This window comes from Euwallacea similis, chromosome 16, assembly GCF_039881205.1.
Source record: "Euwallacea similis isolate ESF13 chromosome 16, ESF131.1, whole genome shotgun sequence".
In the NCBI taxonomy this organism is placed as follows: Eukaryota; Metazoa; Arthropoda; class Insecta; order Coleoptera; family Curculionidae; genus Euwallacea; species Euwallacea similis.
Window position 1 is genome coordinate 2,329,537 of NC_089624.1, and position 27,418 is coordinate 2,356,954.

Consider the following 27,418-nt stretch of genomic DNA (forward strand, 5'->3'; position numbering starts at 1 on the left):
TTCTGTAAAATTTATAGGATCTAGAGCCGAGCTTTCCGGTTAACCTCCTTACATTTATCTTATTAAACTAATCCGAGCTATTATATTCCTTGATTCGATAATTTAAGCGTTATAGGTAAATTGAACGAGTTGGCAAATCTCATCAAATTTCAAAACAGTACTGTCTAAGAAAATTGGTAAATTGCTAAGAAGTACTCTCTGGCACAAGAGCTGGGAAAGATCGATTGGATCTATGACTATTAACCTAACCAACTAGCCCGATTTAATCAATTTACCTAACTTAGTCTAATAATCTTTTTTTAATTTATTTAAAAATTTTTTTTAGTTTAAGGAAAGGGTACTGCAAACTATAGAGGAATAAGCTTCTATCGTAAATTTGGCATTTATCTTTGCGAATGACCACAGAAACAACTAATTTGGCTTGAACACCATCATTTACTATTATTGGGAGTTTGCCAGCACAGCAGTTATTGAAACATTTTCGTAGGGCTGGGGGTAATCTAAAACAGCTATAGTGCACCTGTGTAAGAAATGGGAACACCTGAGTCCAAGACCTTTTGTTATCTGACCATGTTAGAAAAAGTTCCATCAGTGATCTCTTTGAGCACAATCCTCATAATGTTTTCGAATGATTCTAAATAATTTCTATGAGGAAGTTTGCTCCTAATGCTGGAATGCTTTGAGGGCAATTTAGGAGCTTACCACACGTTTATAGCTTCCAATTATGATTAAACTAAATTTTCCTATGGCGCACTGTTGCGGCACGAAGGAGTAAATATACCTAATAAATTCAAAAAGTAGGAAGTTATGACGAAATCTTACCCATTTAAAAAAATTACTGTTACACTAATCGCCCAGTATTCAGTCCAACAGCCTCGTAACAATGTGTCATACCGTACATTAGTCATAACTGGTAGTAATACTTAATCGGTCTATAATTCAAACGGGTGAAATGTATTTCGGAACCGGATCGATATCGCAGCTCCATGGAAACACATTTTCCACTTGAAGGCGCATCCAGGGAAAAGCAAAAATTTCATTTTGTTGCTCAAGCGTTTGGAACTGATTGGATTCAGGTCCACCCTGCAATAAATTAAGCTATTCTTAGCTGAATAATGTGATTTTAATATTATTATATAAAAGATACGGCGATTCTCGCCGATGCATAGAACGGCTCAAAGGAAACATGTACGAAACCATTCAATTTCAAAAATACTTGCTGTATTAGTGATTTGAAGTATGAAGATTGCCAGAAATTCGCGTGGTTTCCAAGTCGACTCAGCTGTAACATGAAGCATTTTTCTGTTTTAGGATTGCTAGTACGACTATATGAGCAGTTAACGAACCCTTCATAATACTTAAGTACTTCTCACTATTACATCATAAATTAGACGTTATTCCGCATCTTTAAAGTCCTCGTAAGAGCAAAATCCGTGGGTTAGGGCAATTTTCAAAATTGCTCCACTTACTTTGTTGAAATTCATTAATTTTATTTACGAGCAACAAGATGCTTTTTTTTGTATGTATCAGTGAAATAGCAAACATGAAGAGTGCAATTACTGTATTAGGAATTTTGCACTTCTTCTGCGTCGGAGCTCTTAATTACTCAGGGAAATCCTATTACTTTAAAACTATAGGCAACAATGAATTCAGTGTGTATAATCGAGTGTACTTCTTGAACCATAACATTAGCGACTTCGACGTCAATCCTCATGTACCTCAAAACATACAGAACGTCAACTCGGTACCCAATAAGGAACCACCTAAGCCTGTAAGTATCCTTGGTTTCGCCAATATGAACGCATGAATTAGGTTCGCGCAGGCAGGATCGAAAAAATTTTTCCTGGATTACGAATGGGATTACGACCACAAACCAATCAACAAGACAGATTTGCCCGTTTTTTTTGGGAAGTTTTATGAAGAAAGAATCAAGGAACCTCTTAAAACTGACACCATGAGGATATATTTTAACGTCAACAGGAATTCTTCTAGCCGGATCATTAAGTTTGATTTGAGTGCTTTGAAGCCTAATGAAGAGGTCAGTGATGCCGATATGTATTTTTATTGGCCGTTGGAGAACACTTCAAGGTAACGATAAAACATTTCCAAAAATTTTTACTTTTTGTTTTTTTTAGCATTTTTAAGACATCGGCGGTGTTAAGATTATATCAATTTGAAAAGCAATTTAGCAAGGACCTAAATGAATCAGTTTTGGCAGAGAACCCTGACGTTCATAAGCTGTTCAATGTTATCTACATATCTAAGGCACAACGGGGCTGGCAGGTATGATTGCTAGGAAGCATTATCCTAAATTTCAATTAATTAATTTATAGACGTTCAAAATTAAGAAGCCCATCGATAATTGGGCAAACGGAGAAGAAAACTTGGGACTCCTATTAACTATTTCAAGCTACGACGAAAACAAACTTATTTCAGTATTTAACGACACAAACGCAGGAGTTTTCAGAACATTCGCTGTTTTGAACATACGAAAAAATGGCAAGATTCTGCTTATAGTGTAAAAATAATCTTTTGATGATCAATATCAGCAGATACCAGCGTCCCTCACAACACTGCCCCGAACCTCAGCTCTGGCCCTAAAACTCTTCAATTTAACGCAGCCTGCTCTAAAAGACCTTGGAACTTGGATTTCCATCAACTGTACTGGAACAATTTAATCCTGTATCCAGAAAATGGACTGATGGTATATCAGTGTTCCGGAAAATGTCGTCTGGGTCAAGATGAACTCAACAACCATGTGAAATTGCGACACTTCGTAAATGGACACCATGCAGCATTAAAAGTGTGCTGTGTGCCTGTTGAATACAGATCATTTCCGATTATGTTTCTGGATAAGGCAGGGAACGTTGTTTTGAAGAGTTACGATCATTTGGTTGTTGATAAATGTGGGTGTCGGTAACGTAGGTCTAAAAGTTTGCCGATAAAATGACAATAAATTTGGTTAAGCTTTTGTTTACTTATGTTAGCTCCAGGAAAATATGTAAATGAATAAAAATAATACAGAACCAAAAAATAGTGTATTATTTTTTTTTACACTAAAATTTTACTTAGCTTGTCCTATGATTCTGTTACAAAAGTCAACATAACAGATGGAGGTAGTAATCGCAAAAATAAATACTAACACTCGTATGTGTTAGGAATTCTTAACACAAAAATTCAGTTCAGAGAAAATCAGTGGTTTGAATTTTAGAATAAAACACCAAAATCTAGAATCGTAAAAGCCCTTTAGAGAATGACGAATCCCCATTCTAACTTTGAATATTTTGAGAGAAAATGTATGCTTTCATGAATTTTGCTATTTCAGGCTGCCTATTTAGGAAGTTAGGAAATAGGAATTTTGACAGGTTAAACTAAAAGTAGAATTACAATTTAGAACCCTAATAACACGGGTGAAAGGTATTGTTTTGAAATCGAGGGGGAATTTTTAAAAATAAGTGACGTTTGAAAAAGTGTTTTTTTTGTAAAATATTCGGTTTATGAATATTTCAAAAATTGGTGTTTTTTTAAAGAAGATTTTGTAAATTATTCTTAAAATCCACAGGGGGTACCTTTTCGGAGGTCAATCCTCCTTTACTACATTTACAATTTCTTTGCATTTGGTAATTGTTTTCGATGTATTTAAAAAAATAAGAGAAAACAACCATTTTCTTTGTTAATTTAATAATATTCGGAGAATTATAACACATGGACACGGACTTGATCCACATGAATAGAAAAATTTTGGGAATCGCCTAATATTTTCTCAAATAGCCCGAAAAAATAGTTACAGACGCGTAAAGAAATAATTCATGGATAGAAAAGTTCCTGACCTAATTGAGGAATTTAAATTTTAATAAATGGACGGATAAGTAGACCGACAGTTTATCAGAAATAACTTTATGGTAGCAACAGGGGTTTCATATACTCCTGAACCATCAACACAGTACCCATTCTAATTATGGATATAAAATCGTGACAATTTGTCTGAGGGATATTTAAGATCTTGGGCTGAGAATTTCTTGTGAGTAAACGAATCCGGATTTAGGACTTCCAAGCCAGCTTCAGAGTCAATTATTGCTGTCAGTGGGTAAGACATATTAAGTTGTAAGGCTAAGAAAAGGCGATAGGTTATTCTTAAATCAAAATTAGATTTGTGTTCTTCGTAGGGTAGTAGTTACTGTGCATTCAACTTTTTGAACTTCCAAGGAAAAGCTCTCATCTTACCTGAAGCAAAAACTTTCTATCGACGAGTAGCATTGAAAAATCGTCATTTCAAGGAGACTCAGCACAGGGAGAGCAACATTTAGGGGGAAATTACTTAATAAGCTTTCCAAAACAATCAGCCCGGATATTCCAAAATGGCCGCCATTTACATATAACATTTTTTTTGGGAAAATTGAAACTGTGCCCAGGAGGGTCGGCTCCACCTACATGTGGTCCCGATTGGCTGGGGCCCCTTTTTGCTGACAGTTGCCGCGGATGTGCTACTGTAGAAGGGACCCAATAGGCAGCTAATCTTGGAGACGGCGCTGGGGCGGCAAACGCCGCCGCCGACGCTCCACAAGAGCGTCGAATGTGGCGTCGCTCGCTCCGGGTGCTCGGTAAATAAGTGGTGAGTTTCTTTTTATTTAAAAGGATGTTGTAGTGCTGAAATTTTGTACTTAGTGGCGTAGTTAAGCTCCATTAGTATCGCTTTTTTTTTAACGTAAGTTTCAAGAGAGTTCAAAATTGCAATGTTGTTTGATTGAAATCAATACAAAAATCGATTTTAGAATCGTAGATGTGAAGAAACAATCTTAGATATATTTCCACGGCATTTATTCATTTAGAGACTATGGGGGGGTAGATTTGTGCGCAGTACTATGAATGTGAGCTTCCAAGGGATATGCGCAGGGTTTGGAAAATCATTACAAAGCCCTAGATCTAGCCCTACAGAAATTAATTTAATTCAATTTATAATTATGTATTAACTTTACAACTTGATTAAATTGCAAAGCTGCAAACGTAAGTAAATAATTTTTTTCTTAAATTTTTCAGATATTCCATGGATTTACCCTACCCCTGAGTCTCTGCCCTTAGCAGTAGTGAAAAGTGTCTTTCGTGGCTTAAGGGCGAGTGGTGCAAGATGGTGGCTGGATGGTAAGAACATAAAAATTAAAATATTTGTAAGCTTCATTACATCCATTAACTTCTTAAATTTATGCCGAATTTCAGTTTTTAAACACTTGTGATATTCTGAACTTAAGAAGTTAGAAGGGTCGGTTGCGTTTTCTTACACCCGGTAAATAGAACTCTTTAAAAGTAAAATAACTCCAAAATATAAAACCAATAAAAATCTCGCAGCCAGGCTAAAAGCAAGGCGGTACTTGATGTATAAATCAAACTAAGACGAATAAAATATTGGTTTTTTCCTTGTTTTCGTCAGTATTTCATATACGGAACGAAAAATATATTTTGTATGGTTAAGTAATATCTCAAAAAGCGTTTGACGCAATTTAATGAAATTCGGGGCATTGCCATAAGTAAAGATGTATATTGAACCTGACGAAAAAAGTCGTCCAAATTTTTTACAGTAAAGTAGTTAAAGTTTTACTTTTTTAAATGGAGTACTCTGTTTATATGCAATATCAGTTTTTAACGAACTTTCACTTACAATCAAACTTTCACTTATAATGAAGTAATCGGTAAAGTACTAACCAGAGTGCTATAAAACCGTACGTTAGATTTTTCTCAAATAACAAATCTGCTTATAACGAATTCTCGGATAAAACGTACCTACCTTAATTTATCGTAGAAGTGGCAACAATCCTCGGTTATAGTGAACTTAAATTGGTATTTCTTTGAGTATGCAGGTGATTTTCCGAAATTGTACGCCTTCACGTGCTGTGCTTGAGCTGTGTCCATAGAGGCTCATTTAGCATGTAATCGTATAGTAGTGTTCATACCATTCAATACCAGTTACAAGCTACAGCCCATAAATCAGATAATATCCATGGTTAATAAGTTACTATAGACGACTTGTTCTCTCGAAAATCGCATATCTTCTTGATGATTGCGGGAAAATTTTAATATTAACCAGTGAGTTTCAGAATACTGCTCAAAATGTTATGCACAGATGGACTAACAAAAATAAAAATAATTAACTACAAAGTAATGTGGTAAACACCTTTCAAAGAACATATTAATATTAATATAAACATGCGCTTTTGCTACCATTTTTTGGATTAAATCTGTCAAATTAGATGGTTATTATTATTTTTTTGTAACAGTGCGGTAACAGATATTAAACTATCAAATGGGGAAAGGAACACTTTACCGCACGCTGATTGGAGTTGATCCTCCCGCACGTGTTAGATACAATATTTTTCTCACGAGCGCATGTGTGTTAACTTTATAGTCTCCTGAACGTTGAATTAAATATTAAATATTGGTAGGGGACAAACGCATATGCGTAGTGTTAACACTTTGATTTGCGTCTGGCAAAATTTTTTACAACACACTTGCGAAAAAGTGCTAATTTCAGCTCACGAATGCGCACGGCGAAGCCACTTTATCGCACGCCAGCAGGAAAAAATCATTCTCACATTAACTTTTTCAAAAGGTTTCAATCGAACCTGTCGCCAAAATCACACGTGTTCCATGGCGAAAGCGAATTGATTTTATTTGCTTTGAAAATAGTCTATTACCGAAAATATAAACACTCTATTTGCGCTGAGATCGTCGCAAATCGGCAAGGGAATAAACTCAAAGTCGGAATCTGAAACCGAAGTCAAATTGGCCTTCCGGGAATTGGAACGCTCCAGACGTTTCTCCCAGGGATTATTCGACTCCAAAAAGAAATAATTAAAGCGACGATACAAGTGGTTGTGAAGGTGATTCAACTTTACGTTTAAACGATATTAAATGATCAATTTTCTAAAACAAATTAAATTAAGAAAAGGTAATTTTTTTTTTGTTAATGAGTATAATCATATTGTAGCATTTCAAGAATCTGGTCGTGTACTCTTTCAAAGTATTTAATTTGGATAAAAAGAATCAGGTATTTGATTGTATGCTTCAGATTTTGCAATTTTGATAAGTTGGCACCCCAGTGGAAATCGGTCAATCGGCATCTACATAATCAAGCACTGAGTTTCCACGTAAATTGAAAACATTTTGAAAACGATTCGAAGTTTTTAAATTCGTGTTTGATGATATCCAATTCGATTTCAAGGCGATTTTGAAAATAAACGTCATTGCTCTATTACCGTTATTAAACTCGTTAAACTCAGATGGTTCGCTTCCATCCGTTTAAATGAATATAAATACCATATAAACAATAAACAGTATTGCCTTTTTAAATATAAATTAAAACAATTTTGACTTAGTCTCCCTGATTTCAAAACCGTTTTGTGTTCCCATGCTCATTCAATCCCGATACGGGCTCGAAAATTAGCAAACCGATCCGAAAACAAAACAATATTGAAATAAAATTTAAAACGGGTTTACATAGCAAAATTCAAAATTCAAAACGTTTTCAGAATGTTTTCAGTTTGCATGAAAACGTGATAAATATTGAGGAACATATGGCATAATTTTGAAACAATATAACTTATTCTGAACTTCTTCCAGTTTTGGCCATCTTCATAGTGAAAGTCTAATTTATGAAGACTGGTGGAAAATTCAAGTAAGATAACACCTTCCTCAATCATACGTGTGACATTTGTATAATACAACAAAGTGCGAGTCATTCATTTTAAAGTTATAATTTAATTAGTTTTGTTTTTCAACTATTTCATTTTATTTGATGACATATTATTTTTCAATTTAATTGAAAAACTTTAATTTATCTTTAACTTAAATACGTGCTTTTCATCTAGAAATGATTAAAAAAAGTGTTATATTAGATAAATTGAAGTGTATAGTTAGCATAGAAAGCTTAGTTCATCTAAATTCAATGTTTGTTCTTATTTGAAAATTTTGAAGAAATCCTTGGAAATCGAAAAAATCAGGTCGAGTTCATTGGAAGAATGAAACTCAACGATAATAAATAAGCTTTACGACACGCCTTTTGGGGTGGAATACGAAACACCTTAATGAAACTTCACAGTTGATTGAATCAAAAGTAAGTTAACGTTTTTCTGAAAAACGTTTTTCGTAAATTAAACTCAATGATGATACAAATCATAGCGAATCTGGTTGTTCCTGCACTGTTTGACCTCCCGCCGAGCAGGGTCGTTTCCGAATCGTTTATGGTTACATTTTATCCTCTTTACTGTTCACTGGCTCCGTCTGATAACAGCATAATCTCAGATTTATGTTATTTCTCCGCTTTGGGCTTTTTTGACTGTAAATAAGTTGATTATTTTTTCTGAAAGTTTACTGCGAACAGCTTAATGAAAGCTAGAACTTCCTAATTTTCTAATATTTCTCATTTAAACTACGTTATACCAAAATCATTAAAACAAGAACAAGATAAATCAAAAGGGCTATAAAGCAGAAAGCCACTAGTTAGTGCCCTTTTACATGGGGTATACAACTTAGCAAGGTTATTTGTTCTGAAAGAAGCCGCATTAGGGGTGAAGTTACTTAGGGAAACTCCAGACATATCCGTATGATAAAGTGCCCGAAAATAAAATTCCGGAATGGCAAAACAGATTTCTGAAGATTTATAGAGTTATAGGTACAAATGTATTTTTTAGATGTCAGAATGAGATCGTTTTGGTTTATATTTCTTCAGATATTGATTTCTTCATAGTTTTGAGAAAATCATTCTTGGCGAAATTTGAAGAGTGAGCAAATAAGAGATAACGGTGAAAATTTGGATGAAAATCTGCAGTTCATACCAATTAACTGCGTGTAGTATTTGAGATCTGTTTGTAGACCTGAGAGCATTAAGATGTATTTCTGGGTTTAATTAAATCTAGCATAGTTCATTCTATCAGGTGTGTTCAGTTCGGTACTGCCTGAGTCAATTAAAAGCACTAGAATTCAGCACGATCAACGGCAGGTATATTGAGCCTGAAAAATGACTCTGGTAGTTCTATTTCCTGTGGGCTCAAAACTCTTGCCAGTGATAATGCCGATTTTTACCTATATTTATGTATTTAATTGACTCTAGATAAACTGGCGGAACTTGATATGGTCGAAACCGGTCATAGATCCTGCTTGAATGGAGTGAGCCGCAGGCCTCAGTCTTCTCATTGTTTTCCTACGTCAATCGTATTTATTTTCATTGCATTTGGCTGTAAGTCGCTTCTGCACGCTCTTGCTTCTTTCACTCGCAGATTTAATCGAGATGCAACAAAAAGGACACGACGGATAGCTCTGTCGTGTCGTTATGCTCTATTTTCTGTAGGGCCGAAATTTTTGCCGTTTTCATTAACTTTGTTGATGCCAAAGGCAAGTTTCACTGACTAGAGATGAACCTAACTGATGAGTAATGAGACGCGAGGATAAATCGGTCTTCGGGGTACTCGATTTAATTAGCTAGAATGACGTTCGTTGAAGTCGTAAATTAATTAATCTTTTAAAATTAATCTTCTCAGATTTTTTCACGTCCGTTGCATTCATCTTCCTGGCTATAGGTGCTGTAAAATATTAGTCGGACTTAGAATCCAGCCGTGTTCGATAATTTTCCAACTTTGTTATTGGCACTTCCAGAGAAAAAATTCGGAGATACAGAACCATATTTTACAAGCCCTAATCCGATCAAGCTTCCTCTGCACCAGATCCAAGTCACGTCGAAATTTGCATTAATTTAATGCCTTTAAAAAGTTTCCTTTTGAGCGATGTAACTCGTTAGACGGCTTTCCTGAGGGCATAAAAATAATGCTAAGCTTCTTTTAGTTGGCTCTTATGTTATGTTTCGCTTTGCAATGCCAAGTAAAAGTCCAGCTTATTTCCATATCGTTGCGCGCGCAACCCGTAGGGAATTAAAGTATACGGAAATGAAGGCTATTTCGATATAATTTTTGAATCGATAACTATGCGATGCCCTGATAGTCGTAGGAAAATCAACATTCCGATTCTTCCTCTAACTTATTTATATCGCCGTAGGAGTTTGTTCTCTGATAGCCAGGTTCTATGTGTTCGGTTACGCTGCTTTCTGATAATGTCGCTTTTTATTCGTGTCTTAACTTCTTTCTGATAATCTTCCTCATTCCCTTCCAATTTTACTTCTCGGAGTCGCAGGATTTCGATGTTCTCCTTATTTAATACTTCAAATTCAGAATAGAAATTTTTTATGATTTCTGGACTCTAGACACACAAATAAATAATGTTCTGAGGTATTGCGTATAATAAAATTAGCCATCTCTGATTGCTGGTCAACATTTCTTATGCTATCCTATGCAGGGTAGCTATGCAGCCAAACACCCATAGCTGATCATAAGTTGCGATATGTAATAATTGGATTTTCCACATTTCCTGTTGGTCTGAGCTCTCACATATGATACCAACATCAAGTTCATCAATCATTTAATAAGGAAATATTTTGAAACATTTCAGATACATCTATGGTTTATACAGGGTGTTTCAGCGAAAACAAATTTGGATAAAAGGACAAATTCCTCGGGTGAAAATAGATCGATTAGATCCGGTTTACCTATATGCGAAAGAGCTTCGTTCTATTTCCAGAGGGCTTCTAAGTTGATTAAAAAAATATATTTTCCTTTTACAGCTCGTATTAAAGGCTGCTTCCATTATTCCTTTTCGTAAAAAAAATTAGATCTAGGCTAAAAAAATATTTAGTTTTAACATTGTTGCATAGGAATATGTCGTAGTATTTTAGCTTATTTTTTAGATAGTTTTGGTAGTTTTTGAATATCTCGTTTTCTATGAATTTCCGTTAGGTTCGAAATAGTTCATTACCGAAAAATAACGGAAAGACCGGAGAGTACTGCTATATGTATTTTTGGTCATGTAAAGTACGCGTTCTACAATTAGCCCGAAAGTGTGCATTTTCTGTGCAATTTTCGTGCCAAAAGCGTTTTGCGGGTCGAAACTGAAAACGACAAAATTCTTTTCCGGTTTCTGTTGTTTCGTTTTTCTAATTCCTTTCTGTGAACCACATAATACTGAAAACTTGAAATAATATGTGTTTTCTTTGTTGCCATGGAGAATTTTTATGTTTTTTTTTAAATTAAATTGATTATAACAAATATAAAAAACAATAAAATCAGATAATGGTCGTTATGAAAATATTGAATGTAACGCGATCGAAAATGTGTTTAGCAAGGCTCTCAAAACTTTTCGTCATCGCCTACGTCTCGTCCAGGAATTTACTTAGCTTGCCCCGCAAAATACCACTTTCCGGTCTTGCATGCAACGACTATTGTCGATACTTTCGAGTGGAAAAATTCGACAGAAAATGTACACTTTCTGGTTAATGGCAGCTAAGTTAAAGGATTTTTTAGAAAGTTTAAAAATTTTTAAGAGAAAAAATAGTCCGATTCGGTTCGATTTTTTTACCTGTATTTGATACCTGTTTTATCACCCAATACTCATTTGTGTCATTGTTTCTGGGTCACCCTGTGCACTTCCGCGACAGAGGCCGATTTTCCTCCAATTGCCCAACTTCAAACAAAACTATCTGGAAATTGTCATTTCGAAATGCGAACAGTTTCTCGGTCTCTCCGCAAAATATGTTTCTCAAATCCGCGAATCGATCTAAAAAAGGCTAAAAGTCCGTCTTTATTCGACAAATCCTCGATGCGGCTTTAGCCATGGTTTAGCTGATTTCCCCTGGGAAGGAATGAATGGTATCGCGCGGTCACACTTGAATGGGCTCCGAAAGACCCGTTCGCATCATTTCCTGATGGATTACGCGGGGATTCGCACAGAAACGTCGCTGATTGACGGACACCCTTAATCGTCTTTCTTGCACGGCTGCTTAACTCGACAATATGTGATTTTTTTCTCTGATATGAAATGTACAGTTCCTAAACAGGATTTTAGAAATGAAAGGACGAGCGACTGTTGAGCGCCATTAGAGTGGCGCTCCTTGTTACCGTCAACGCATAGCCCCAAACAACCCTTCACCAGTCAGATTAAGTGCCAGAACCGTTGATCAGACAATTTTTCTTTATTACTGTTGTTTCCTGTTTTTCTCCGCATGGATTTCGGTGTGGCGAAAAGTAGGAAAATCAATTATTATAGGGCTGGTGAGTTTCTAATGTTTTCGGCACTCAACTGGCAAACAAACATCGCTGCCATTGTGTCGACCGTAACTCAATTTGCAACCGGGCTTCCCCGTCTAAGTTGTCCCATCTTTGGGGGTTTCACTTTCCATTAGCGGAGTCGCAAATTTAATTGAAATTGATTTCGAGGCATTTTATTACTCAAATTGCATTTGACTTTAAGTTGTTTGGCCTGGCACGTAATTCCGAGGGGAGTTAAAACATGTGCATCCTACATCCAGCAACGAAATTCTTTCCTTTAAGCCACTTAAAGAGTATAAGTATTTCAAGCGATAGCCCTGCAAAGCACTGTTGAAGTGGCTAAACATAATACCCCAAAAGGCCTGTCAAGATTATAATAGATTCCTGCCTGTATCATAATGGTCTTTGGCAAAACTGCTTACTCGGGCAAATCCCGCTAATGGCCTGATTAAGAGATTGTCGGGAGGACTAATGGACGTTTCCCCTTCGTATTTAAAATTTAAAAGGTATTTTGCATCTTAATATGTGCTGCTCTGTGCGAAATTGTTGGGAGTCGTAAATTGCCATTGCTTCAACTCACTCCAATATAAGTTTTCTACTGTTAGTATACAGGGTGTTTTATAATACCACTGGCGAAAGTTTCTCATTAAGGTGGCGAAGTCGTGCATAATTTTAAGTAAAAAAATCGTATGTACATATATCCGCAAATGATGCCTTATGGAGGTGCACAGTGTTAAAATCGAATCAAACTTGTACCTGTGGATGTGCATGTGTGATTTACCACTAAGCTGCTAAAATGTTAATTTGGCTCATGATATGACACTAACCTGAACTAACCTGAACACTTGATTATAATCAATTTAGGAGTGTGTTAGAGACTGATGCATGATGTCATGCCACTTGGTAAGAGATTCTGGAAAAGTTGTTGAATTTCAAATACTCAAACACTGAGACCGTGATGTTCCCAGGGGCAGATTTCCAAGATAATGAGCTGAATCGAGAAGTGGTATTTTGGTATCATTCGTTTTTAGAGCGCAATCATGGGGATCTCGGTAACCGTAAAAGATACGATAATGATTAGATTGGGACAAAGTTGCGCAATTTGGGTTTCCAGAATATGCCGTTTTAAAATTTGAAAATTGTCGATAACTTTCGAAGTTAATTTATTCGAAAAAGCTGAAATTTTGGAAAAATGTTCTTATTTTTTCTTCAGTTTGGAGCTCTCCCCTTCTTAACGCTTTTCCAACTTGATGAAAAAGAAGCTGTAGTTATGCTTCTAAATATTTGATATATACAGTTTGCTTTATAGTCTCTCGGACCCGAAAAGTCATAGAATAATGTTCAATAGAAAGATTCAAAATTAATTTTACCACTTTTCGTTTTGAAAATAGCTTTTGAGAACTGCCTTATCACACCCCTTGAATTCACTTTCAGCATGATGACCTGCATGTTTCCTTCATCATCCTATTGATTACTTAATTATTAAAATGTCCTTATTACGGCTGGATTGAAATCTTATGCCTAATCCCCATTGGCAAACTTCCCCATATACTTTCTCTTTTGTCCCAGTTTACTTAATGATCCTGGCAGCCGCAACTTCTCATCGACTGCAAGGGGGGAATAGAAAAGATAGCAGGAAGACACAGACAGACATACAAATAGTTTTTTGAAAGTTGTTGGGCGCCATTCAGTCGTTAAGTTCTCCAGAACCGACGGCGCCGGGGCCTCGTCTATCTTGAAAACAAGGCCAAAACCCCCATTCTTGCCCCGAATTCTTAGCTTTAGGAGCCCGAAAGAGCAAATTAATTTGTGGCATATATCAAACCGCAGGTGCTTGTAACTTTAAAACTCATCAGCTTGAAATCATACACTAATTATCGCCATCAATCACGTGATTAGAGTCGAGTTGGAACTGCGCAAAGTTTCCTCGTTAATTTCAGTTAGCGGGTAACATCATCAAAGTGTAATCGGATTAATTTCGAAATTTTCCCTTTGGGTTGATTTGGCCTGCCGTAGTTCAAAAGTGATAAAATCAAATGTCGTGAAAAAGAAGAAGCGATATTAAACAGGGATATGAAGTGCTCCTGGCTTGTGTGCTCAGGAGATGGGCGGCCTTGTTGACTCCTCAAATATTTGCTGCAGACGGAGAACAGCATCCAATATGGGGCCACTGAAAGTAAAAGACTTCGGGGGGTCAAATGAAGTTTCTGGTTATTTGAGTTGAGTCATGTTCTGCACGCCAATTTTATGCAAAGTTCTTTGAATGCCCGGTTCAGTCGGGTGAGAACTGAGATTAGCTTCCAAACAAAGACAAATTGATTAGTCGGCGATTACACCGATTTAAAAATGTTTTACACCGCCTCGATCCCCATCGAAAACATAATAAAGCATAGAGAAGTATTTGAGAGAAAGAGCTGAATCGCTAGGCAACGCTTGAGTCGGGGATTGTCGGATTTGTGCCCGGATTCAAAACGCAATAAAGAAGATTTTCTTGTCGAGAGGAGATTCGAGAGCCCTTGTGACTCATATATTCCTTGTTTTCAGATTTATGAAGCGAATACCCGTGTTTTATAAACTCTAATAAAGCGATAGCATTATTGAACTGTATTAGCGGCGATTCAAATGGGCGCAGAAAGCTACCCACATGCATTAGCTCGACGTTATCGAATAAACGGAACCCCATTGTAGAGCTTTTAAATAAAAATATAACGAGAGGGTCTATATAAAGTAATAAATGACACATTGCCAGCGGATATTTTCTACTAATGACATCCTTTCTACGAAGGGTGGCTATACAATGTGCATCCTCTTTTTCTTTTTTTCTTCGTTTCGTAGCAGCGTTGACGTTGTGATGGGAAATGCTTTATCGATTAGAAAGTATTCTGATAAAACTTGACATAAACGTATATTTTTGTGCGAAATCTCATATGCATCTTCTCAAAGGGAAAGGGTGTAGCTTTCATCTTCTGGCGAGAACGGCCCCCAGACAATTTAGTTGGTTTTTACATGCGTTTTTAAAGCAGAACATCCCCTACTGTATTATATGTTTGATATCTAATATTTGAAAGGGGATTCACTGCCGCCACCCGCTTTTTTATTTTAATCCAGAGGCGTAGAAGGTGGCCCTTTGATTATTTTAATACGAGGAGTGTTTAACGTCAGGGGTCTGAAATATGGTCTTTCACATTTTCGCGTCGATGGATTCTTCAAATTGATGTTTCACAAAATTATCATCAAGGGAATGATACATTAGCAGCTCTGCGTCTCCGCCACTGGATCTTTGATTGCTACAAAATGTTTTATTACAGTTGTCGACCGTCCCACTATGGATCTTTATTAAAACACTCGGTGTAATACACTTCGGGCCGGTGCATAATTATCGACTACCCCTCCGGAGGGTATATTTGAGGACGGATGAGGCTTTTATTGCGAAATTAATTTTGCGGATTTGCTGGATCAGCATTTGAACGTGATTGCATTGAATCGGCCAAAATTTGTATCTCTTTAAGCATGTACGATTACGAAGTTGTACATAAAGGGAAACTTTAGTTATTGAAGTTGAACGGTACTGTGGTACTGCTCCAACATCAAATACGACGTCTTCAGTGCGCGCATTGATGCTCAAGCTCTATTTGTGGTGTTCGCATTTGAGATTCTCTATCGTTTCGCTCAAATCATTGTGGTGCCCACTTATTAAAATTTTCGTCTTCAAAAAGAAGGTTATACAGGACGTTTTTGCAAGACACGGGGATAAACAAGTAATTAAATAGGATTTAGGACTTTTTCATTTCCAGTTTATCAAGTTTGAGAATTTGAGAAACTGATGAGTGAACAATTATTACTCTCTTTTGTTAATCTCTAAGTACTGAAAACCTAAAAAGATTAATATTTAGAGTCCGTAAAAATTCGTTTGGTTTGGTAATAGTAAAATTCTCCATAACTAGAAAAGCTCGAAATTTGAGATCTTGGAAAGATAATTTGACTACCACACATGAAGCTGATCTATTTGCTATTATTAAAAAAATTAAATGCCGATCTAAAACGAAAGTGAGAACTAAAATAAAGAATGGAATTAATCTTCAATAACAAAAACTTGGAAAGACTGAATTTTGATAACTCACAAAATTTCAAATTTGAAAATCTGGAAAATTTAATTTGAAGGGATAATTTTCCGAAATTTTTACAAAACAAAAATTTAAATGCTCAGCCGAAAAAACAAAGAGTGAAGTCGATCATTTCCCTTGAAAGCTTTGTGAACCTGAAAAGCTGAATTTTGATTAGCATACCGGAATATGAGAAGACAAAGAGGGAAGAAAAAAATTGAACAAACCTAAAAACAGATTTGAAAAGCAAATATTAAAACCCTGAAACTAGTATTACACATTTTGAGTGTCGAAGTGCAGTGATAAATAACTGGTGCATACAACGATACGTCGAAAACTCTCCCCTTATCGATTTTCTCCGGCATAAATACAATTCATCTGAATCAAGGGCAATAAAAAATAACAAGCAGTATCTTCTTATCGGCGATGACGCCGTTAAGTCTGGAGATGGGGATAACAATGAAAAATAAGGCCTCTGATTTATAGCGTAATGAATACTTTGAAGTTTATTAGATTTCTAATAAATTGGGGTTCCAATAAATAATACAAAATACAGGGAAAAATTATACAGGGAATCCAATATAACGCGAGTCTAAAGCAGTCCGTACACCTTTTTAAGGTTCTCACTTTTATTAGATACAAATGCATAACAAACGGCTGAAAGTGTGGAAATTCAAATAGTGTAGTTTGGTATTTTGAATGGTTTGGAAAATTTCACTGCTGATTTTGATTCTCCACAAAAAGTACCTGTCTGAAATATAATTTTCATCCTTCATTTTATTTTATGAGTATTTTTTAAATTATTTAGTCAGAACGATAATTTGACCATTCGTCGAAACTTTGTGAATTTCTAAGAAGCATTTTGTGAACCGTCAAATTGCGGAAATTTTTCATAATTTAACCAAGCATGCATCTATTTCTGCGTCTAAGAAATTCCCAAGTGAGGCATCATTATCTTGTACACACTGTATACCTACTTTTTCTTAATTTGAGGTTTTCGGGAGAAGGGACCGAACTGAAGTCAAACGAAAATAAATTAAGAGGAAGACTTCTTTTCGCTGCAACCGGTGGAAAAATCCCCACCAGAACATAATCTTATATCTTCCAACAGGCAGATTGGTAAAATCTGGAGAATAAATCTTGGAAAAAAACGTATGGACCATTATTTCAAAGGTAATGGATTGGTAAGGAGCGGAAATTCCAGTAAATCAAGATTAAAAATCAAATAGTCATATGTATAATACAGACTGATAAAAAATAGGAAGGAAAGTGTGGGATTCAAAAAATTGATGTCGAGGAATACCAAGAAATGGAATTAGGAAATAACCCCGAACAACAATGGCGTGTTACAACTTCTTCAGGGAAATAAAATTTAAATAGTCTCAAATGCATGGTTGCTGAGGTACATGGTGAAAAAGACCATTATCACTAATACGCCAATATTTCTTCGATGTTCGACAATTATGATATTTTGTTTAAAATTGCCATCATATTCATAATCTGACTCTTATTAAACTGGTTAAAGAACTTCTGGAAGTATTCGCCGTTTGACGTCTCGTCCATGACCACTTAACCAGAGCATAATACATAATATCGTTGCCACAAGGCCCTTTGAGTGGCTGAATGAAGGGCTGTGAAAGCGTCACGTGACAAAATTACTCGATGAACCACGTATCTGCTACGTGCAAAGAATCAAACTAAGAACAGTCAATAAGTGCAACCGAACGCTCGAAGATCGTATAAATAAATGCATTACAAACGGAAATTGGAAGGAAATTGTCTTTTGGAAGTCCATAATTCACTTTCTGATAAGTTAATAATGGAGTTGCCTTGGTGTAATGCCCCTATAAACAGGACTTGAAAGAGCAGCAACAGGAGAAACAGTATCAATGTCCTTTGAAATATAAAGTTTCATGCAGGAATCCCCGGATGCTTTGTGGGAACTAATTAACCGTCACGTAAACTCTGATTATGATATTTAAATAGGAGGGGTAAGAGGTAAGGGATTTCTCTTTCCTCAGTTATTACTGGCAAAAATCCTCAAAGCTTTCAACGTCTGATCTTTCTCACAACTCCCCCCTCCCCCCACCCTCCACCCCCACCCAATGAGGGGCTTGAGACTCATTTCGATTATTATTATTTGAGGACAAAAAAGCCATACATATTCAACGGCGACGACTAACAAGAGTAATCGCTCAAAGGCAAAACTTAATTAGTCTGCTTCATGGCTAATTGGAACCGGGATTGGATCAGATTCCTGCAGGATGCTTTATTATACGGGGATTATTATTAAATTTGCTGCCGATGGACCGAATCAAACGGTAAGAACTAGGTTTGCAAAAACTTTGCAGAGTCGCTCTAAAATACCATTAAAGGGGGAGCTGCATGGGGAAATGAATACATTATCATCAGTTAACACTCAGTGTAATTGTGCCGTTGTTCAATTCAACCCCAGACGTTTCAATTAACTAAATGTTCCGCGTTTTAGGCTCGGTCCCCAAATCGTGCTCCTGTTCCAGACCGGACCTAATCTAAATAACAATCGTTTTGCGTAGAGTTGAATATCTTGGAAAACGGATGACAAAAAATATCCCGGAAACTGTTTGAGTGGAATTTTTTGTTTGAGTAAAATTTTTGAAAAATGTTACATTCCTCATTGTTTCAAAAACTGTTGGAGATATGTATAGAGCCTGCTTTGTAAAAACTATCTAGAACTGTCAATGAATTATAAAATATAATAAACTATTGAGGGTGCAGGTAGAAAAAAATCATATACCGAGTGATTCAAGAAGGTGGCTCGCCCTTATATCTTTATTGTTTTTAAACTTAGAAGGTTAAAATTTGGAGGAAAGCTATACATATGAGAATAGAGCGAATTGATTGACATTGACAACGACGTTTATCTAGCACTTTCGGTTTGCCGGAAGTGCTAGATACTTTCTTGAATCACTCGGTATACGTTAACACTCTCAAATAGAAAAGAATACAGTACAGCACACATTCAATTTGTTCACTTGACTTGAGACAATTTAGGAAATTAATTTTTTTTGGACATGTTGGCAGGGAGACATTCGCCTTTACCTTCATGGAGGTGTACCCAAATGCTTCCCAATTATCTTATGTATATCTTCATGTGATGCATTGATAGACAAGTAAGACAGGATGTATTTTAATCCGTCTGTTTTATCAATCTCAATCATTATAATTAAATCATTAATTCATCTTATCAATATAAGAAAGTTTTATGACACCAGAACGAGGGAAGGAGGGCGTTCACCTGTCTCTTAATGGGGGTTAACCTAGTTGATTCCCCAATTGCCCTTATGTCCCCAGTGACTTTCATAATTAGCCAAATTTACAGATTTTGTTTAATTCCAGTTTTTCCGTACGAGGCATTGCCTGGTGGGCAATTCTATCTAATGACAATATTTTTTGTTCGAACTGGTATAACGTGTGTGTCGATAATATGTATTGAATATTAAAGGGGGAAAACCCAGGTACGTATCTTTGGGTTAAATTCCAGAAAGTATGTGATTTTGGTAAATATTTACACATGAGGAATTTTTAGAATATATCAATTGCCAGGAACGACTCAAACCGTTTTAATAAATTTTAAAGGTACTTCGTAGAGGACCGAGAGTATAGAACTTCGGTCCTCGAAATGATTTTGCTATTGCATGCAGAATGGTCGAAAAATTCTGACTCGCCCGAGAAAACTGTATGAAAACACAATAGGTATATATAGCTTCGTAGTGAGTTGGAGCCAATAAGATTTTAATCCGCGATTAATTTGCAGATTTGGTCTCTAAGCAACTTTTCATTGTTTCATGTGAATGGAAGTGGCCATGCTTCATATAAAATATTTTGATTTGGCTAGATTTTTGTATTCTTAGAAACTCGCATATTGCAAATTTAGGTGTTTTTTAACACGTTCAGTGCCGGTGGTATACATTGCGAACCATCGGATTTCCTCGAGCAGAGCCGACGGTGCACGGTGAGTACCATCAGCGGCGAAAAACCGGTGGTACACACCGTGTACCACTGACTCAAATTTGTTACAAATTACGGAATATCAATAACAGATGGATGTAAAATACAGAAATACCAAAAATACCATTAATTTTGATAGATACCATGAATACTGAAATTCAACCCGGCAGTGAGTGTCAAAGAAAAGATTGGTTTCGAAGTTCAAACTTCCTGCCATTTCAAACATTGAGGATTTGTACTCAAATTGCTTCCTAGCACGAATCCACATTGTCAGTTTTCTCTTTTAAGAAGTAGAAATAGGTAAATTGGCATAAATAGTGAATAGCGAGTACCTAACTGGTGAACGAAGGAAGGAAAATATCCTGTAAGTGTATGAATTATAGGCCTAACTTTTATGGTATCTTGGTTGTGTTCTTAAAGTCTTCGCTTTGCAACCCATTCTAAAGCCAACATATGCTTCCAGTTATCTTCTTTTCACCAATTAATTCGATAATCAAATTTTGGAAATTAGTTTTCATAGCGACTGTTGGCATTGATCACTTTGAGAAATCTGAAGTAGAATATTCCGCCTCATTTTCTTTCTGAAGTCTACATCGAGTGTTCCAGCTTGGTTATTTTACTTCCTTTCTTTTAGAAGGAGAAATATTAAGCTGTGTAAAATCAGGAGTAATGGTGCACTTATTAAGCTGGATTTATAGTTGCTTTAACGTAAGCCGTAAAACGTATGAACTAGAATGTGTTGGGAAAGCATGCAAGTCATAACCAAAAATCGTATGGAACATAAATTTAGAAGATAAGACACTTGAAATTACTATCCTTATAGTCAATCTTAAATTCTCGTTTTGATTAGAAAAAAGATCAGCAGTGAAAGGCAGTGACGGAACCGGTAAAAGCAAGGACAAGACAAAAGGTAATTGAAACAGAAAAGTTTTAATCTGGTGCGAACGGGAAATGGATTTAGGGACGAAGGGAAGTCTTATCTAAATTGTCGTTTATACGGACTTAAATCTTAATGTACTCCCTTCCCCAATCAATTTTAAGTTCCTGCTCCCTGAAAAAAATCCACCTTTCTTTATTGGACGATCATTTTCCTGAAGCATTTTTCCACATTTACTCTTGTAGATTGATGGACAAACTCACCCAAGAGTGACCGTTTCTAGGACATTTGTTTCCCTTTCAAACTACCCCACATTCAAACCCTTAAAGACACTTAAAAGAAACACAAAAAGTGCATTGAAGAAGCATTTTTCATGTGCGCTCACCCGACGACTTAAGTAAAAGGTTTTTATTCGATGCACTCATGATTTTTTAAGGTTTTTAGTCGATCTTCACATGGCTAAGTAGAACAAGCCACGGAACCTGAAACATGTTTGAAAGCCCGGCAAATTACAAAGAAGCAATCACATTAATGGATGGTATAGGTTACAAAAGAAATCTTTCCCGGTTGAGGTTTCACTTTTTCCATAAACTGATTGAATTTTACAATGCCATGACTTTCAATGAAGGGCTTGTGTTGTGACAAGCCGTATCAGTTGCAATTTAATAATGGAACCAGCTTTGTTTGGGAATTTTCTTTGAAAAGAGTAATTCAATAACATTAAGTAACAATGGCTAAGGCGATGTTCTCCTGTTGGCCTAAGCTTCAATACTAAAAACAATAGCCCTTTGAAGAAAGTTTCCCATCCCTTCCTAATTTGCATCAAACGTCGATTGAGGGCTCAACAGTTTGGAGTGCGAACATGGAAAAAGTGTGGTTGGGCTTTTAGCTTGAAGTGCATGGATTCAAAGGGGAAAAGTACAACTCTGTATTAAAATATGTGCCGTTAGAAAGCCAGCTAGGAATCGTCCCCTTGGAGCTCTTTTTTCAAGCCACCCTTTCAGACCCAGATAAATGTGATTCAATTTAAACTGAGTGAATATAGCTGGAGATTTGCTTGCTTTTAAGCAAATGATAATCCCTCGCTTTTATTGCTTTTAAGGTTAAATAAAACGTTTGCTGAGCCATCGATAAATTTCCATTTAAATATAAATCTATGGGGGAATGACGTAGTAGTCCGGGAATATTTTCAATAACGATAAAAATCTATTATATGTATAGCCTAATTCATCATCTCGATAGAGTCAGAGAAAAATATTTTGAGAATCCTTTGGCGAATAATCCTGGTATTGTGAAAAATCCCTTCTATTGTGACAAAACGGAAGTAAAACGAATAAAAAGGTCCCTTCTCGTGCTCCTGAATCGCATCGGCTGATTGAACCAGATAGAAGTATAAAATGTGCATTTCAGGGGCTCAAACGATAAGACCCTCCGTTTTCTTTAAGAAGAAATATACCCCTGCTGTCCTTTGAAAAATCCACAATCTTGAAACTATCCTCTCACAATATGTGAAAAATTTTTGAAATTCTTTAAATTCAGGATTTATTGATGATCAAAAGAGAATAGAGTCTCTAAAAAATTGAAATCTGCGGTTGCGGAAAAATTCAGGGGAAGTGAGAAGCAACTTTGAGATATTTTATCGGTGATCAGGGATTCTAGGAGATTCTTTGTTGATGTGCTTGTCGTGTCTGGCTGAAGAACCAAAACGTCTTGTCCGGCTCGAAGTGACCAAAATGTATATTAGAAAATTGGTCCGATGTAGGGGACCAAAAGTACCTGATCTTTCTAATTGGCCGAAAAGAGGTACTTCAACAAATGACCGTCAGGATAATTATGAACTGGATGTTTCATATTCGGACTTTCCTAAACTCGCAATCTCAGAAATACTGTTTTGCGAATAAAACAGTAGGCAATCTTTCCTACTTTAGTTAAGGTTTATTAGTATAAAAAATGATAGTTTACGAGATAAAGAACAAAAAGGTGGCAAAGCCGGCGAGAAGTCACTACAAGGTACTAGTGGTACTAGTTGAGTGACGATCAAAGGGTTCTGTTCCTTTAGTTAAATTCCGATCCAGCTTTAATAATTCACAGGTCTTAACATTTGTCAAAGCTTAAGTAAAAAGAAAACGCAATAATTATGGTTTAAATACATCAAGAGTAACAATATGATCTAAATGGCTGGAGCGATTGCCACACTGACCTGGGTCCAATGACACAGGCCTCGACAGCGATAGAAATATTCGAGATATTTGCTGGGTCACAATTGAACGTTTTGGACCCTATCGACCTAATTTTGAACTTACCCATTATTGTGTTTTTGATGCAACAATATTTTTAAAACAAATAACTTCTGAACAGTAAAACACGCGTCGTATACTCTAAAATTATGAAGGAGTGAAAAATAATTCGATCTGAAGGGTTCTTTACGACTCCCGGAATCTATACCAGTTGAAAACGTCCCTAAAACAGGACCAATTGGCACGTGACTTTAGTTCCGAGTGCGGATTCCTTCAGTTATTTCCCGAGATGTCCTTATTGTCGGTCGGAGCTCCGTGTCCGCCGTTTCCTTGTAGATCTCATTTATTAGCACGACTTGTGGTCTAGTGAACTGTTTTATCCATGATTTTCCATTAGTTTTAGAACACTGAAAATACCAGATATTCCATTTAGAAATGCCAAGGTAAGTTTGCTTAATGTGTATGTTGTGTGCGACCACAAACCAACTTGAAGTGAGTCCCGTAATTTTGCACTTTAAACACGCATCATTAATTAATTTTAGCTTAGTTTGAATATTGCGGTTGTGATACTCCCCAAAGTGAATTGAAAGCGATGCAATAAAACTCTAAAAGGAAAATCTTTTCTCGATCATATAAACAGGTGTTTTATTTAGATTTTATTATCCCTGAGGGAGTTGGAGGGGTTTAGCCCTTAGCCAGGCAATTTGTATAAACGCGATAGTCCACGAATAGAAGTAACAGGTGAGCTCTGCAGATTGAAGGGATTGAATTATTAATGTGTTTAAATGGTGACCTGTTGAATGTTCATGTTTCCTACACGATTATTTTTTTGGAGTAGCAAATATTGAATATTTAGGAAAAGTTTATTTCGCGAATTTTGAAAACATTCCTAAATCCTATGTAAATTAAAAAAAAAGGAGGATTTATACTGAATCAGATTGGAACAATAGACTCGACCCGACACAATAGGCATGTTGGGCCGCCAGTGGCGAAAATGATTGAAGGAGAAATCTGCTCAATAAAAAACTTGATAAAGAAAACCCTGCTTAATGTTCTGATTTTATGAATTCTTCGCCTAATGCCCTCCAAAGAAAACTCCTTTGAGTAAGTAGAGTTGATCGATAAACTCGGATAAAGTTTCAACGTGATACAGAGTGTAACGTATTATCATGAAGACATGTCAAGGGACACTAATACTTTGGAAAATAATGAAAAAATGCTAATAAACCCATGGTCAAAAGAGCACCATTTTCGATGTACAGGCAGTTTTACATTTTTTTTTCGTACTTTCCGTTTTTCAAATTTTTGAAATTTATTTTGAAAAATAAAAACAAAATGATTAAAATGGCTGAAATTCAGTCGTGGTATTCTAGACTGTATGCCGGAATATGTGGACTGGACTTTCTCAATTTGCCTCGATAGATATTTTTGCAAATTCTGCGAAAACAGTGAAAGATGCGAAAATACTGAAAGAGCAAAAAGCTAAAGATTTGAAGAAGGAACTTAAATTTGGTATCAGAATTCATACAGGATGTTCCAAAAAAATATAAAACCCTGTATATGACTAACGACGATTTTGTTGTAGAGGATTTTAAAGAAAATAGATCTGCGAAATTGCAAAAATTAAACTCAAAGCAAACGTGAGAAAAACGCAAAATATGAGAACAATTGCGAAACGTTTTCACCCTGTATGTCTAAAAACAGCGCATTTTTGTGACTATTAGCATTTTTTCTCATTATGCAGAGTACTATCGTCCCTAAAATATCTCCATAACAATATGTTACACCCTGTAGATAAATTTAGTTGGTGCACACAATTGTTCAAGTGGATACACAGCTTTAGTTTAATATTTTTCTTTGTGTTAAAATTCACCTAGGGACCCGAGTGATCTACTACATTAAAACGAAGAAAAAATCGACCACGTAGGACACGATGTACTCCTTGTTAAAATGTCGCATGCTATAATGTGACTATAGCAGCCTGTTTCTACCTTAAATCTGCTTTTGCCAGAAGATTTAGACGTTGAGATTACTGTAACGACGAAAAGGAAAGAACAACCCAAAATGGATTTTCACTTCATTGTTAAAGGTCCATATAGCAATACAAATTAACGATATTAATGAGATTTCTGTCCTTCAAGATTTCGGTTGTTCGCAATACCAGCAAATAATTATGCGGAAGTTGTGCCCTTATGAAACCTGTCCTAATCATTCGTCTCGTTTAAACATGCGTTAAATAACATTCGAATGCCGTTCGCAAATTGAAACATTTTATTCTTGATACCCGAAACGTGACTATTCCCCGACGTTGCTTCTTATGCCAAATCCCTTGTTCGACTCCGAATCCACAACAACAGTTTTGTATCGAGCCATCGACATTGCTCTTTTTGATGCTGCACCAGACCCCATAAATAAATTTAAACACAGTTCTTTTTTTTCTTTATGGTGGTGTGGCGGTAAACTTTTAGTACATGATAGCGGCTATTACGAGCATAAAACTCGCGTGAGGAATAAAAATCTAAATGGACTAAACCGATCACGGGACAAAAGACGGTAGCGATTAGATTAAATGCGTTTCAAACTTTCTGTGATAAATGTAACTGGAAAATGCCATGGCTGGTTTAATGCCCGGCTTTCATAACGCATAATGACTGTCTCTCACTAAAAGTCGCGTTTAGGGTTCGCGATAATGTATTTAGTCGGCAGGGTCGGACTTTATTGTGTTCAGATCCGAATTTAACACAATTTCCTTAATTAGCACAAAATGTGTGCCCTCGAGAACGTCTTAGAATATCAACGGAAGCCACTTAACGTCAGTTGCCATGCTCCCGTTCTGTATTCATGGAAAGAAGCGGAAAGTGCTCGAGCAGGGCAGACGATGGAATCATATCACAATCGGCCTGAACGTGATCGATGCAGAAAACGCACACAATAAAGCCGGAAAATTAAGCTTAAATGGGTTTGGAGGACTTGGGGGAAATGCGTTTTCTTTCAAGATGACTTTGGTGCTCAGTTTATCTTAGGTTTCTCTTATACTGGCCTAGTTCCTTTACACCTTACACATCCTCCCTTTATATCCTTTCCTTTCAAAATAGACTCAAGCGACGGTTGATAAATATAAGATATAAAGCTTCACCTTGGAAAGGTCTCACTTTCGAAATGTGACTCATCAAATGTCTTCGAGCGTCTTCAAGAGGACTCAGCAAAAAGAGTGTACGAAGGGTCAACTTCATGGACTTCATGGAAAGTGTATTTGTCAGTCTCACAGATAGTTCACATAACGCCATTCCTTTGATGCGGTGCCTGCCCATGACTGACTCATGAAAATAAAACCAAAAAATAAAAGATAGCATACAGGGTGGCCCATAGAAAAAGCGTACCGGAAGGTTGCCAGGAACGGATCTTGTTAGGAAAAAACCGAAACACCTGAAGTTTATTTATAAGAGGCCACATTTTGGTGCCAAAGTTGTAGCCGAAACTTTACATTCCCAACTGGCAATGTCATATCTCGAAATTTCTGAAACGGGAATGGGGGTTAAGTGATACCTCATTGAAACGGGTTCTTGAATTCCCCCACCCACACTCTTTGTGTTGATATTTGATTAAATCACTTGGAAAGGAAAATTAGGTTCTGGATTGAACTCAGAAATTCTCTGCTTTTTCTGTAAAACATAGTCCTAAGATTTGTTTTACCTTAAACTATTTATTAAACTGGACATTATTGGGACAGGACCGTCTAAACTAACCACAATAACGGTAAAGAAATGGCGACGATCGCCTTTGCTGTAAAATATGAAAGCCGATCCTGGACTGACTGGAACAGCACTCTCTATGGGATTTTTTTTAGATATTAGATTTTTAGTTAAACTGAATAGAAGAGTGTCTGAAGAGAAAAAGATGTATTTTATAGCTCATAGACACTGCACCTAAATGTAATGAGCAAGGAACGCTGAAATGGATCAATAAGGAAATCAAACCTCAGGATTTTAAGGATATTAGGGTTAGTTTAGCTCGGGCTATTTTTATTTTTAGTAATAACTAGCAATTCTATGTAATTCATCCCATCCCCAA

At 36.4% G+C, this 27,418-nt stretch overlaps 2 protein-coding genes across 2 annotated transcripts in view; both read left to right on the forward strand.

Annotated features, from left to right (window-relative positions):
• The first annotated feature begins 1,414 nt into the window (after positions 1-1,414).
• On the forward strand, positions 1,415-3,009 carry dpp (decapentaplegic). Its single transcript, XM_066397692.1, has 5 exons — positions 1,415-1,771; positions 1,823-2,088; positions 2,136-2,283; positions 2,334-2,499; positions 2,550-3,009. The coding sequence occupies exons 1-5, from the start codon at positions 1,508-1,510 to the stop codon at positions 2,918-2,920; spliced, it is 1,215 nt and encodes a 404-aa protein (XP_066253789.1). The 5' UTR covers positions 1,415-1,507; the 3' UTR covers positions 2,921-3,009.
• A 1,487-nt stretch (positions 3,010-4,496) lies between these two features.
• Positions 4,497-27,418, forward strand: part of VGlut (Vesicular glutamate transporter) — a 30,388-nt gene continuing 7,466 nt past the window's right edge. The window contains exons 1-2 of the mRNA XM_066397708.1: positions 4,497-4,612; positions 5,038-5,139. Of these exons, the coding sequence (XP_066253805.1) occupies positions 5,126-5,139 (14 nt within the window). The 5' untranslated portion in view covers positions 4,497-4,612; positions 5,038-5,125. The remainder of the gene's footprint in view (positions 4,613-5,037; positions 5,140-27,418) is intronic.